This window comes from Gymnodraco acuticeps, unplaced genomic scaffold (genome assembly GCF_902827175.1).
Source record: "Gymnodraco acuticeps unplaced genomic scaffold, fGymAcu1.1, whole genome shotgun sequence".
In the NCBI taxonomy this organism is placed as follows: domain Eukaryota; kingdom Metazoa; phylum Chordata; class Actinopteri; order Perciformes; family Bathydraconidae; genus Gymnodraco; species Gymnodraco acuticeps.
In genome coordinates, this window is record NW_022990076.1 from 144,005 (window position 1) to 159,747 (window position 15,743).

General features: G+C 41.1%; 1 protein-coding gene across 1 annotated transcript in view; it reads right to left on the minus strand.

Annotated features, from left to right (window-relative positions):
• LOC117546073 (prostaglandin G/H synthase 1-like) overlaps window positions 1–13,139 on the minus strand; it is a 45,113-nt gene extending 31,974 nt beyond the window's left edge. Inside the window, 7 exon segments of the mRNA XM_034216160.1 lie at window positions 1,641–1,801; window positions 2,326–2,401; window positions 2,403–2,434; window positions 2,437–2,466; window positions 7,128–7,241; window positions 11,276–11,362; window positions 11,432–13,139. Of these exon segments, the coding sequence (XP_034072051.1) occupies window positions 1,641–1,801; window positions 2,326–2,401; window positions 2,403–2,434; window positions 2,437–2,466; window positions 7,128–7,241; window positions 11,276–11,362; window positions 11,432–11,438 (507 nt within the window). The 5' untranslated portion in view covers window positions 11,439–13,139.
• Window positions 13,140–15,743: the final 2,604 nt, after the last annotated feature.

The window sequence follows — 15,743 nt, forward strand, 5'->3', positions numbered from 1 at the left end:
TATATATACATGTACTTCAGTCTCCCTTTAAAGTACGTGCAGTATACCTGTGTATCTGTGCAACATCCACCATTATCCTTTATATCAACTCATGAGAAAATGAATTAATATTTGCATATTTCTGATTAAAAAAAAGATTAATAAAATGATTGTTGGAAAAAATCTACATATTATTTCAAAATGTGGGTTTTTTTTGCCGTTTCTTTTTTTCATTCTTTATTTATTTGGGGTCACATTTTATTAAATGTACAGTTTTGAAAATCATATATTTCTAAAGACCCGAAAATGACAAATTAAATACCGACTGAAATTGGTAAAATAAAATAAAAACGTAGGGGTTGTTTGAAATGACAAATATCTACACATGTACACGTGTATCTACTTATATATACACACACACACACCTATACATATATACAATACATACATATACACCCAGATATGCATACATACCCACATACCCATAATACCTACATATACATACATACCAGTGACGTGCGGTGAGGTTCATGGCTGGTGAGGCACTGACTCTTTCAGAGTCAGATTTACAAATATTATATTCTGACCTTAATCGAAATATTCTGTTATTTTCAAAAGCTTTTTTGGTCTGATGTTTCGATTCATTTTAAACAGACCGTTCAACAAAAGGATACCCACAATCTAAATACTGGATTGTTCTTTCTTAGTAAGATCCCATTTTCATTACAATTGTGGTCTTACCCTTGACTTGAAGATGAAGTCCATGCTATCCTTCTGGGACAACAATCTCTATTACTTTTTTGTAAAAGTCCTCCTTATCTTCCTGTAGTTTTCAAAAGTCTAGTTTGTTGTTTGCGTCTACCGTCTCTGCGTAGAATAACAGTAGCAACAAGAACCTGTGGGCTCACTTGCGCCCCCTTCAGTGCGGCAGAGGTTATGGCTGCCTCCCCTGGTGCTTTTTTCATTGCCGTTGTACGATGAGACCAGCGGGCCTAAATATCATATATACGTGAAATAAGTTATTTAGAGACTATGGATGGCGAGGATAAATGTAATAAAGGGATCTACAAACATTACATTGGTGACATACAGTGAGATGGTGCAGGCATGCGCTTAGGGCCCGCTTTCCAGACAGTTTCTGTGGGGTGACGCATTCTGAGGTGAGGCAGAGCTCATCTGTGCCTCACCTCACCCCACAGTAACAGGCTGGAGCCCGCTCACAAAATAAGTGCCCGCGCTAAATTAGTGCCCGCGCTCGAGCAAGTTACTGTGGGCTTACGAGAGGCAGAGCTCGTCCCTGCCTCACTTCTCATCGCTACCCGTAGTTGTAGCGGAGCTCGGCAAATTTGCTGATTTTGACTATAAAAAGCGATTGGAATCATACATAAATCACATTTACAACACAGATCAGTGGAGACATTTTATTATTATTTAGTTTTTTTCTTTAGTTGTTTTTCTGTTACATTGTAGTATGACCAGTCTATGAGTATGACAGGTGAGGCTCTGCCTCCCCTGACTGCACGTCGCTGGTACATACATACATACATACATATATACAAACATGTACGTACACATACATATACACCCAGATATACATACACACACACACACAAAACATTTTTTGCCATTTCTTAAACCCCTAATAGTTGCTTGGATAAAACATGAATGAGTGTCTGACCTTTGACCCCCAGAGGAGTGGGGCAGTCCTCCGGCACTGGAGGAAGTATCCGGGTGTAGTAGCTCAGATTGTAGTAGGACTCCCAGCTCAGGTATCCATATTTAGAGTTGTAGGTGGGGGGGCTGGGGATGAGGTTGGCCCTCACTGTTAATAACAACATATATATGAGTTAATAGATGCAGAGGTGGGAAGTAGTGGAGTACAAATACTTCGTTACTGTACTTAAGTACATTTTTCTGGTATCAGTACTTTACTCCACTGCTTATTTTTCTGAGGACTTTTTACTTTGACTTCTTACATTTTGAACACAAATACCTGTACTTTCTACTTCTTACATTTGAACACAAATACCTGTACTTTCTACTTCTTACATGTTGAACACAAATACCTGTACTTTCTACTTCTTACATGTTGAACTCAAATACCTGTACTTTCTACTTCTCACATGTTGAGGTCAGGTACTCTTTAAAACAGCTGCTAGTTATGGGTACTTTTTACTGAAGTACATTTCAAAGCCTCTTACTTTGACTTGAGTAAAGAAGTTTAGTCAGTACTTCTACTTTCACCAGAGTATTTTTAAACACGAGTATCTGTACTTCTACTTGAGGAAAGGATGTGTGTACTTTTGTCATCTCTGAATAGATGTAATATGAATGAACAGCTGATACCTGTGAGGACGACCCTCATCAGGACGTCCCTCAGGAAGGTGGAGTTGATGACGTCCCACAGCCACTGGAAGTGTGTGGAGGATGTAATGCAGAACATCTGGACTGGGTTGAGGAGCTGATGCACTCTGGACCAGAACTCAGCTGGAAAAAAAGGGAGGGCCCGTGAAAAACCTATCTGGATCACTTACTGGAAGTCAGAGCTGCTGGGAATTCACTCGGGAATAACCGAAGCGTTACGTTACAGTCAAAGCGCGGCCTTCAAGAATTCAGTGTGATCATCAGGAAGAGGCTCCATGCTGACTGAGGGATAACACGTCTGGGCTACTTAAACTTTACAGGTCTTAAGGTTAAGGTTAGTTTATTTGTACAGCACATTTTAAGACACAAAGGCAATTCAAAGTGCTTTACTTAGGCATTAAAACATCATAATGTAAAAGAAAACAAACAAGTACTAACAGTATTTATCGGGCACTTATTGTACACTAGATGTGTAAAATATGACCTATAAGTGAAAGGGAACAAACAATATGACAGTTTTCAGCTTTCCTATAAAACTGTTAGGGTAATCAATACATTTGGAGCATTATTATTTTAAAGCTACACTGCATAAAGAAAAGCACAATGTCAACTTTTATTAGGCTCACTCAACGTGGTATTATACGTTTTTTCTTGGGGCCCTGAAATCTTGTAATAAAACCATAATCATTTCAGATTTGGTCTTTATTTATCTTAATGTATTGGTTTAATCAAAAAGGCATTTACTTAACCCTCCTATTGTCTTCGTTCCCCCCCTTACTTTGTTTTCCTGTTCTAACTGCTATTACATTAACACAAAAACCATTAATCATCACCACATTTCATTTAACACCATTTCAAACTGTAAATATTGTATCGGACTACTGGTGTACATGAAGAACTGCAGTACATATTAAAGCACCCAGATATTGTTCTAAACTGTATTAAAGTAAACAGGTATTATCTTGAACTGTATTGAAGTGAACATGTATTATTTGGGACTGTTTAAAGTAATCCTATATATATATATATAAACCTTCTTACTTACACTCCATGACCCAGAGACCCTGACACACACACATACACCTCCTGTCTTCATGCAGCACACACACATAAACTCCATAACCCAGATATCAGCAACACACACACATACGCCTCTGCTTATCAGCATGCACACACACACACATAGACTTTCCCTCACTAACACACACACACTTTTTCCAAGGTTCTTTCTGGGGCGAATAATCCCAAGCACCAATATATCTGTGTACAATGTTCAATACCAATATATCTGTGTACAATGTTTGATTGTTTTAAAAGAATAGTTTGTGTGAAACCTTCCCTGGGAAATCTAAGGAGTTGGGTCCGGTGGAAGATAAGAAGTGGCTCTCCACCTCAAAATATATCCATATATACTGTTGTGTAGTCATGCAAAATGCCCCCTGTTTCTGACTGGCTGGTCCCGATACCTGTATCGCACAGCAGTAGAACTGGGAGTCCGGAGTACTCTGTAAACTTGTATTGGTGTTTTTTACCATTAAAATCAGATTATTGTTATAACTTTATGCCGGTGTGTTGAACTCCCTCTTTTATCAATCTGACCAGGCTCATCTAAAGGACGGCGCGGAGCACAGGTGGGCTTTGAGCCACCACTATTGTGTTTGCTCCTACAATATACAAAGAATAAACACTGAACATGTATTGGTGTGCCAGGTGTGATCCATGTGGGGGAGGGGAACATAAGAGCGGGAAATGTGTCAAATTGTTCTGTGTGTGCGTGTGTTTGTGTGTGTTTGTGTGTGTGTGTGTTTTATCTGATCCGGATGGTTACTAATTCCTTTTCTTTATGGCGGTCATGTTTGACCGGGAACACCATGGTGTTACAAAGTTGACTAAATCATCCAGAATCCAATGAAAGTGGTGATCAGCAATTTCATATGTTCAAAGTCTACTGTAAAGGATATCATGAAGCCTTAATGCAATCGAATGTAAAACTAAAAAGTTATGATTGATGAAAGTAGTAAATCGGTCAGATTTGACCAGAAGACAACAGGAGGGGTAAGGGTTATGTTTCTTATTGACAGATGTGTCTTTCAGCTCCTTCATGCCGGGGCGTAGGTTTGGTTTCAACATTGGGAATAATACATATAAAATGAAGGGGAGAGGTTTTCCTCCAGGATGTTTTTAATGTTAAACCTTTTGTTTCCTGCATTCTTGTGAACATTTCATTATTTGTTGTTGTTGCAGGAATGTCTTTATTTCCTTCAGTCTGCTGCTACTTTAAAGGTCCCATGTCACGGCCATTTCTACTGATCATAATTCCATTGTTGAGGTCTACTAGAATAAATGTATACTGTGCATTGTTCCAAACTCACATTGGTTTCTCATACAGCTTCTCTGTATAGTGTGTGTATTCACTCTCTGTCCTAAACGGCTTGTTGGAGCTCCTGCCCCCCCCCCTGCCTGTGAGCCCAGTGGCCGTCTGCGAAACAGCGAGACACAGCGAAACCCAGCCCGAAACACACACACACACACACACCCGCAGCCTGGCTGGGAGTCTGTGTGTGTGCTCAGGCTGAGTTCCACGGTGTCTCGCCGACCCCACACCACTGAGCCAGCTCACACTGTCCGCTCCTCGAAGCAGCGAGCCTCGCAACGTCCCGCCGAGTGTGTGTGTGTGAGGAAGTCCGCGGATTGGTCCAAACGTAGCAGCTCCGGGGACGTAACGTAACAACGGCTCCAAATGGACCAATCTGCGTTACGTTACGTCACTATACCCAAAATACGTCACTATACCCAGGAAGTAAACAATGGAAAAAGAGAAATGTCCAACGAGGCGTTCTGGGGCAGCACAGACAGGTCTTCTCTGTGTTAGAGTTTTACTCGCTACAGGGTGCACTTTGAGGGTTTGAGACTTTGCAGACCGTTTACATGCAAAACAATCTTCATAACAACAAGGGGACGGGTGATAACCAGAAAAGCATGACATGGAACCTTTAAAGTACAAAACATGTACATGTGGTATATAATGAGTCTTGTCAGAAATCACTCCTACGTTTTGGGAGATCTCTATCTGCTGAATGCTCTTGGATTAAGGATCTCTTCTCCACAAAGTTGCCTCTGTTATTGTATAAAGAGCTGTAAGAAACAAAACCATTATTTTAAGTAAATGTTATCACTCGAACCCATTCCCTCTTTCCCTGTTTGCTTGCCTTCTCCTCCCACTCCTTCTCCCTTTGTCTCTCTCTCTCTCAAAGCAATGTTTCATCAGTTGTTATGCCAAGAGAGCGTGATGTAACTGCATAACTGTCACGCAGAGTCATCCGATGTGATGAAGGGCCACACTGTGGGAGTTTCTCCTCGGTGAAGAGAAGCAGAACTGCACGGAGCTTCAGTGAAACAGATCCTCTCTGATCCAGCTGCACTCTTTCCGGCAATTCCTCCATTTCTACCCCAAATATTTAGGTCTAGACAAGAAGTCCTAACCCTGTGAGCCAGGAGCGATGTTGCACTATCTCCTGATTTAACAACAACATCAACGAGAAAGCCCTTTTTATCCTTTCCTCTTGTGTGCAAAGAAACCGCTGAATATTTCAAATTCTGCAAATAGTGCAATCGTTCGGCAGGATATTAAAACTTATCTCGGGACTTAGGGACGGTGCAGGTTTGCTCCGTAGTATCCGGTGAGGGTGCAGTCACATATAATATATTTAATCATATTTAATTCATTAGAATATTCTTTTCATGCAAAAAAGGGTAGAAAATGTGGTGATGAGCTTCTGAAAGAATGACATTTCCTAATGTTCTCTCTGTTTTGTATCACATTAACCCTCCTGTTGTCTTCGGGTCAAATCTGACCGATTTACTACTTTCATCAATCATAACTTTTTAGTTTTACATTCAATTACATTAAGGCTTCATGATATCCTTCACAGTAGACTTTTGAACATATACAATTACTGATCACCACTTTCATTGAATTTTGGATAATTTAGTCAACTTTGTAAAACCATGGTGTTCCCGCCATAAATGACCATAAAGAAAAGGAATTAGTAACCAGCACACACACACACACACACACACCACACACACACACACACACACACACACACACACACACACACACACACACACACACCACACACACACACACACACACACAACACACACACACACACACACACACACACAACACCACACACACACACACACACACACCCACACACACACACACACACACACACACACACACACACACAACACACACACACACACACACACACACACACACACACACACACACACACACACACACACACACACACACACACACACACACACACACACACACACACACACACATCACACACACACACACACACACACACACAACACACCACACACACACACACACACACCAACTTTGCCCCCTCCCCCCACATTGGATCACCACCTGGCACACGCAATACATGTTCAGTGTCTGTTCTTTGTATATTCACTGCAGTTGTTCATGTGTACCAGTAGTCTGATACAATATGTACAGTTTGAAATGGTGTTAAATGAAATGTGGTGATGATTAATGTTTTTTGTGTTAATGTAATAGCAGTTAAAACAGGACCGGTCACCAAAGTAAGGGGGGGGGGGGGGGGGGGACGAAGACAATAGGAGGGCATCACCTTGGACTTTCCACTGTTTTCTGACATTAATAGACATGTATCTCCTCTATGAGATAGCTTCATTAGCGAGCATGAAATACTTCTTGTAACAGATGATATTGCGGGACTTACGGACGGTGCAGTTTACTCCGTAGTATCCGGTGAGGGTGCAGTCACACTCGTACTCATCGCCAAACCGCACACAGACACCCCAGTGCTGACAGGGGAGATAACAGCATGGGTTCACTGGAAAACAAGCAGAAGACTGTGAGATAAACAACACAAGCTAGACGAACCTGACAGTTGTATATCATTCAGAGTGATTTACCATGTGGCTAAACTTGCATCCTTTCCTTAAAGAACATTGCTGTCCTTTAGTGGCGCCAGGAGTGATGTTGGCCGCCAATTTTACTCAATAAAACATCTGTTATTAAAGTGAGGTAGTTTCTGAACCAAGTGCAGTTCATGTCTTTGAGGGTAAACTGTTGTAATCTTTAAAGAAGGCTGATAAAAACTGTTATCTTAAGATATTTCTTTCAGCAGGAACGAGATGGTATGAGCGCTCGTTCCCACGCTAGTCATTGCCAAGCCTCTTTTGTTACATATCTGTTATCCTGTGAGAATTTTCAGTTTTTTAAAACTTTCTAAGACAGAATTACTAAGTTTAGCAAAGTTTACAACTACAGAGAAAGTACACTTTAGTTTGATATCCAAAAACACATTCTTAAAAGACCCCTAGAAAGTATTTATCTATCCTTCGCTGCATATTGCCAGAGTTTATGTATATCAGTATGTAGTGTCTCTACTTTAAAGAGTCCTCTCCTGCTCATGTTCAGGTGTATATCAGTATGTAGTGTCTCTACTTTAAAGAGTCCTCTCCTGCTGATGTTCAGGTATATATCAGTATGTAGTGTCTCTACTTTAAAAAGTCCTCTCCTGCTGATGTTCAGGTTTGTGTCTCTACTTTAAAGAGTCCTCTCCTGCTGATATTCAGGTGTATATCAGTATGTAGTGTCTCTACTTTAAAGAGTCCTCTCCTGCTGATGTTCAGGCGTATATCAGTATGTAGTGTATCTACTTTAAAGAGTCCTCTCCTGCTGATGTTCAGGTGTATATCAGTATGTAGTGTCTCTACTTTAAAGAGTCCTCTCCTGCTGATGTTCAGGTGTATATCAGTATGTAGTGTCTCTACTTTAAAGAGTCCTCTCCTGCTGATGTTCAGGTGTATATCAGTATGTAGTGTCTCTACTTTAAAGAGTCCTTTCCTGCTGATGTTCAGGTGTATATCAGTATGTATAGTCTCTACTTTAAAGAGTCCTCTCCTGCTGATGTTCAGGTGTATATCAGTATGTAGTGTCTCTACTTTAAAGAGTCTCTCCTGCTGATGTTCAGGTGTATATCAGTATGTAGTGTCTCTACTTTAAAGAGTTCTCTCCTGCTGATGTTCAGGTGTATATCAGTATGTAGTGTCTCTACTTTAAAGAGTCCTCTCCTGCTGATGTTCAGGTGTATATCAGTATGTAGTGTCTCTACTTTAAAGAGTCCTCTCCTGCTGATGTTCAGGTGTATATCAGTATGTAGTGTCCTCTACTTTAAAGAGTCCTCTCCTGCTGATGTTCAGGTGTATATCAGTATGTTAGTGTCTCTACTTTAAAGAGTCCTCTCCTGCTGATGTTCAGGTGTATATCAGTATGTAGTGTCTCTACTTTAAAGAGTCCTCTCCTGCTGATGTTCAGGTGTATATCAGTATGTAGTGTCTCTACTTTAAAGAGTCCTCTCCTGCTGATGTTCAGGTGTATATCAGTATGTAGTGTATCTACTTTAAAGAGTCCTCTCTAGCTGATGTTCAGGTGTATATCAGTATGTAGTGTATCTACTTTAAAGAGTCCTCTCTAGCTGATGTTCAGATGTATATCAGTATGTAGTGTCTCTACTTTAAAGAGTCCTCTCCTGCTGATGTTCAGGTGTATATCAGTATGTAGTGTCTCTACTTTAAAGAGTCCTCTCCTGCTGATGTTCAGGTGTATATCAGTATGTAGTGTCTCTACTTTAAAGAGTCCTCTCCTGCTGATGTTCAGGTGTATATCAGTATGTAGTGTCTCTACTTTAAAGAGTCCTCTCCTGCTGATGTTCAGGTGTATATCAGTATGTATTGTCTCTACTTTAAAGAGTCCTCTCCTGCTGATGGTCAAGTGTATATCAGGATGTAGTGTCTCTACTTTAAAGAGTCCTCTCCTGCTGATGTTCAGGTGTATATCAGTATGTAGTGTCTCTACTTTAAAGAGTCCTCTCCTGCTGATGTTCAGGTGTATATCAGTATGTAGTGTCTCTACTTTAAAGAGTCCTCTCCTGCTGATGTTCAGGTGTATATCAGTATGTAGTGTATCTACTTTAAAGAGTCCTCTCTAGCTGATGTTCAGGTGTATATCAGTATGTAGTGTATCTACTTTAAAGAGTCCTCTCTAGCTGATGTTCAGATGTATATCAGTATGTAGTGTCTCTACTTTAAAGAGTCCTCTCCTGCTGATGTTCAGGTGTATATCAGTATGTAGTGTCTCTACTTTAAAGAGTCCTCTCCTGCTGATGTTCAGGTGTATATCAGTATGTAGTGTCTCTACTTTAAAGAGTCCTCTCCTGCTGATGTTCAGGTGTATATCAGTATGTAGTGTCTCTACTTTAAAGAGTCCTCTCCTGCTGATGTTCAGGTGTATATCAGTATGTATTGTCTCTACTTTAAAGAGTCCTCTCCTGCTGATGGTCAAGTGTATATCAGGATGTAGTGTCTCTACTTTAAAGAGTCCTCTCCTGCTGATGTTCAGGTGTATATCAGTATGTAGTGTCTCTACTTTAAAGAGTCCTCTCCTGCTGATGTTCAGGTGTATATCAGTATGTAGTGTCTCTACTTTAAAGAGTCATCTCCTGCTGATGTTCAGGTGTATATCAGTATGTTCAGTGATTAAGTTCATGTTTGTTTCCTTAAGGGCAAACTTAAGTCATCCTGATGAAAAGGCCTTTGTCTAACGGACGCATCGAGAAGATAAAACAGGCACAGGTTGAAAGGTGAAATCCTCTAAAGTTACGTATCATATCAGATCAAACTGTTTGTATTGAACATTCCAGCACCCTGAGACGTATGCACGGCTCGCTACCAGATCAAGATCATATATACATAGTTCAGGGTGTTGCATTATACACGTAAACATGTCATTTGAACTGTGAGAGAAAACTTGTACAATTTCCAGGTAAAAAGCCCCATTTCCCGGCACATGTCAAAACCTGCTTTTCTCTGCCTACGCACCCACCCCCCTCTGTTTCCTAGCTACACAGCCAACTGACCTCATCACACTGATATGTAAACTACACACACACACACTGTAATTTAAAGTGTCACACTGAGGTAAAATATCACACGTGGGAGCGGGGAAATGAAAGTTATTGTATTACATGTGTCTTACGTGACTCGATCTGTCTTGAAACTAAACTCTCCACGTGTTTCATTCAGATAGAACAAGACTCAGCTGTGAAAGCAGAAATGGGAAGACAGGAAAAGGGTGTTCACCTATGACGGCTGAAAAGGATGGCCCCGAGGGCAGGATAGTATTTTGTGTATATAAGGTGTGTGTGTGTGTGTGTGTGTGTGTGTGTGTGTGTGTGTGTGTGTGTGTGTGTGTGTGGGTGGTCATACAGGCCAGGCAGGAAATGTCTGTCTGGGGGATTCACTGCGAGGAATGCAGGCTTTTTTTTGAAAAATTGGAAAATTACTTGATTTATCGAGAACTGATACGTTTTGATATCTAATGCATTGTTATAGTTTTATTTTAATGCAAAAAGGGCAAAACAAATGTGTTTCTCTGAAATCAAGACTTGTCCTACTTTCTCTCTGTTTTATATCGTACTAAACTACATATCTTGGTGTTTTGGACTGAATACAAACTTTAACGCATCTCCTCAGACTTTCTTCAGACTGGGATGGAGATTTGAATCCCGCAACAAGTCGACATGCATCAACAAAACATCCATAATGCCTTTTTCCTGTTTGTATATACGAAGCACATAGTGTGCCAACAAAGAAGCTAAATAAACCATATTTCTTCAGAGCCTGTTCCACTTGTTGTTTGTTTTCGGAGCGGCAGAAGCAGACTTGCCACAGCCTGTCTTTGTTATCAGGGGTTTGGGAATGTCTAGCAGTCTAATGGCAGCTTAACCCGGTGTTCACAGGCATGTAGGGTCCCTCCATTCAAATGTTTCCTGCAGAGATTAACAGAGATGAAATCACCCACCTGTGTTGGAGGTAACCTCATCATCACCCCGGCATTTATGCTGCCTCAACATCAAGAGCAGAACACACACTGATCCCAGGACAGAGGCTGCAACAGAAAGCAGTGTTTAGTGTTTAGGGAAGAGTAAGAAATACAACTGCAGCTAAAGTTACTTACATCTCATTACAGCAGCCGCCGGTCAGGAGGTTGTTACTCCAACTCATACAAGTGAAGGGAAAAGTGTAAATCCAGGGAGGTGTGATGAGGAGAGACAGAAATCCAACAGGTTCTCCTCCTGTCTGTCCGTCTGTCTGTCTGTGTGTGTGTGTGTGTGTGTGTGTGTGTGTGTGTGTGTGTGTGTGTGTGTGTCCGTCTGTGTTTCTGCAGCCGCACTGCTCTTCACCTGCTGTCTGATCCACCGAAAAGGAGAAAGTGGGGCGATTGTCAGCCAAGTTCTTCACCAGAGGCTTCACTTCCTCGTCTCCCTCTGCTGGTGCAAAGACCCTCACTGCATGCTGCATGCTTCTAACCTATGTCCATGTTTCCTCCTCTGATTCCTGACTAGTTAAGACTTTTTAAAAAAGGACCATTTTGCAACAGAAGAGACCCACCGGCTTTCCTCTGCAAAGTGTCACCTGAAGAGACTCACGGTGACAAGGACAAAGGGCAAGAGAAACAAAGAAAGGAGCACCAGGAGACACACAATGACAGCAAGGAGAAATAAATGGACGACAAAGTGACCAAAACAGTCCATGGAGATGCACAACACAAAGATAATCACAATTAACAAAACAACGGGCAAAACAACCAGAAAAGGAGCAAAATGACCACGATGAGAAATAAAAACAACTATAAACAGACAAAGGAAGACTAGAAAGAGACCGCAAAGACTCAACGAGACGCACAACGGTGGTGGCGAAGTCGATAGGGACTTGGCTTGGCAACTGGAAGGTCACCAGTTCAAGTCCCAGCAAGACCAAGTGCTACCGAGGTGTCCCGGAGCAAGGCACCGTTCCCCACACTGCTCCCCGGGCGCCGTTCAAAATGGCAGCACACTGCTCCTAACACTAGGATGGGTCAAATGCAGAGAAACAATTTCCCCACGAGGGATTAATAAAAGTCCATCTTAATCTTAATCTTAATCAACAGCTGAAAAAATCAACAAGAAGACTCAGGACAACTTGGGAAAAGGCAAAAGGGACCACAACTAGACACACAATGACACATAAGACTATAACGCACCTGAATGGACTCAACGACGCGCCACAGCTGCAACGAGTCACACAGAGACTCACAACGACTAGGATAACGGGCACAACAACCATAATAGGAGCACAAAGTGACGCAGAGAGGAGGAAATAACAACAAAGTGTCATAAACCAACTACTAATAAGATGCAAAATGACTCCAGAGACACAAAACCACACAGAGATGAGTGATAAGAGACACCAAACACACGCTAGAGGCTAAATGAATAAGTACTCATTTAATTGTGCTCTTATTTGTTTGCTCGTGGTGTAAACACCTCGTCCCAGATATGATAATAACCCGGATAAACATGGCATGTAAACACATTCAAATGCACCTGGAGGGGTCGTGCTGCACGGGAGTTTTTTTGTCGTGTTTCCCAGCAGAAAACACAAGTCTTCTGTTTCGGCTTCCAGGAAGAAAGAAGAGGGGAAAGCACGGATGGAAATAGTGTTCAATTATTCATTTAGCTCCTGCGTTTCATAGTTCCTGGTACAGCGAGTTAGTGTTATGAGAAACAGCTGTGCTTCTGCTTCGTGTGTTTCCCACAGTTGTTCAAACTGACTGTAAACTCCGTATGAAAGGTCGCGGGCCACATTAGCATTATGGATGCTATAGCATTAGCACTCAAAGGGCCGGTTGTAACTTTAAGACAATATAAATATATAAAATAATGTATTATATTACATTATTGCCTCTGCATTGGATTATTATCGGATAGGGTAATAACTTACGTCTGAATGCAGAAGTCTAGGGCAAATAATTACAAGTCTCTTCAGTGCGCATGTCACAAAATGAGATGCAATGTGGGATATGTAGTTTATGGGCAACCTGCTTCTGTAAAGTAGCATGTAACCGTATAATAAACATATTATATTCTTTGCAAGCTCTTGCGGGGCCACATAAAATGAAGTCGCGGGCCGGATTTGGCCCCCGGGCCTTGAGTTTGACACCCCTGGTCTATGCTGGAAACACTCCTGATGTTTTCAATGAGGTGACATTTTGAAAGGTCCTGATGGCACCTGCAAAGCTCCTTCCATTTGAAATTCACATATTCTGTACATATCTTTATCGCTGTTATTCAAACACTTTTTTATTTTATTTTTAGAAGAACATTTGTTGTATTGAATGTATACATATTTTAATCGTATTTTTTGTATTTTTATGCCTTTTTTGTGAATTTAAACACATTTTAATCGTATTTTGTTTATTTTCCACTATTTTTAGGACTCTTGTGAATATTCATTTTGAATGACTGATATTTGATCATATTATACTTTATTGTGTTCTTTTGGCTACATATTTATTTTTTTAAATATATTTAAAATATAATTAAAATAATTAATTTTTATATTAATTTTAAATATTTGTATTGTTTCATTTCATATCTTATTTTATTGATTTTGCCTTTATTTTATTTTGTATTTCTCTTACTACGTATGTTGAAACTACACACAACTACACTAATGCATTTCCTTGTATGTAAAAACCTGTTTGGTAACAAACCAGCTACTGATAATAAAAACTTTACCAAGGGGTTACCCTGGTTGCTGATTGGCTAATGGTTACACAAGACAACACATCGTTATGACATCATTAAGTGACCAAAATCTGATCAGCTCATTTTCAGACAGGTTTTTATAGAAATGGATCAAAAAGAGAGAGAATCTTTATTCCTGAAACTTTCAGAGTCTCTTTCCACAGAGGGGACACATGTTGATGTAGAAGAGACATGAAGAAGAGGGGACACATGTTGATGTAGAAGAGACATGAAGAAGAGGGGACACATGTTGATGTAGAAGAGACATGAAGAAGAGGGGACACATGTTGATGTAGAAGAGACATGAAGAAGAGGGGACACGTATTGATGTAGAAGAGACATGAAGAAGAGGGGACACGTGTTGATGTAGAAGAGACATGAAGAAGAGGGGACACGTGTTGATGTAGAAGAGACATGAAGAAGAGGGGACACGTGTTGATGTAGAAGAGACATGAAGAAGAGGGGACACGTGTTGATGTAGAAGAGACATGAAGAAGAGGGGACACGTGTTGATGTAGAGGAGACATGAAGAAGAGGGGACACGTGTTGATGTAGAAGAGACATGAAGAAGAGGGGACACATGTTGATGAAGAAGAGACATGAAGAAGAGGGGACACATGTTGATGTAGAAGAGACATGAAGAAGAGGGGACACATGTTGATGACGAAGAGACATGAAGAAGAGGGGACACATGTTGATGAAGAAGAGACATGAAGAAGAGGGGACACATGTTGATGTAGAAGAGACATGAAGAAGAGGGGACACATGTTGATGAAGAAGAGACATGAAGAAGAGGGGACACATGTTGATGAAGAAGAGACATGAAGAAGAGGGGACACATGTTGATGTAGAAGAGACATGAAGAAGAGGGGACACATGTTGATGTAGAAGAGACATGAAGAAGAGGGGACACATGTTGATGTAGAAGAGACATGAAGAAGAGGGGACACATGTTGATGAAGAAGAGACATGAAGAAGAGGGGACACATGTTGATGAAGAAGAGACATGAAGAAGAGGGGACACATGTTGATGTAGAAGAGACATGAAGAAGAGGGGACACATGTTGATGTAGAAGAGACATGAAGAAGAGGGGACACATGTTGATGAAGAAGAGACATGAAGAAGAGGGGACACATGTTGATGAAGAAGAGACATGAAGAAGAGGGGACACATGTTGATGTAGAAGACACATGAAGAAGAGGGGACACATGTTGATGTAGAAGAGACATGAAGAAGAGGGGACACATGTTGATGTTGAAGAGACATGAAGAAGAGGGGACACGTGTTGATGTAGAAGAGACATGAAGAAGAGGGGACACGTGTTGATGTAGAAGAGACATGAAGAAGAGGGGTCACATGTGGATTCTGCACAATAGGTGACCTTTAAAGCATCTGTCCTGAGTTATAGTTGAACTGATGCTTCGTCTCCATACAGTTATTTACTGCAGGCTGGGAACAGAGCCTTTCCACAAACAGGGAATAACTCTCAAAGATTGCGTAAATGAATGCTCTAATGATCTGAATCTGATGACAGATAACGAAAGATTGCGTACACGCTGCGGGCAAACAGGCAGCAGTAACTCTGAGTATGTTGGCAGCGGAGAAACCCGCAGGCAGTACCAGCAGAAGAGCTGTGAAACACATGAGAGCTTATTATCAGTGAAAGCATCTGCAGTGAGACGCTGAGAATCAAGTTCTGT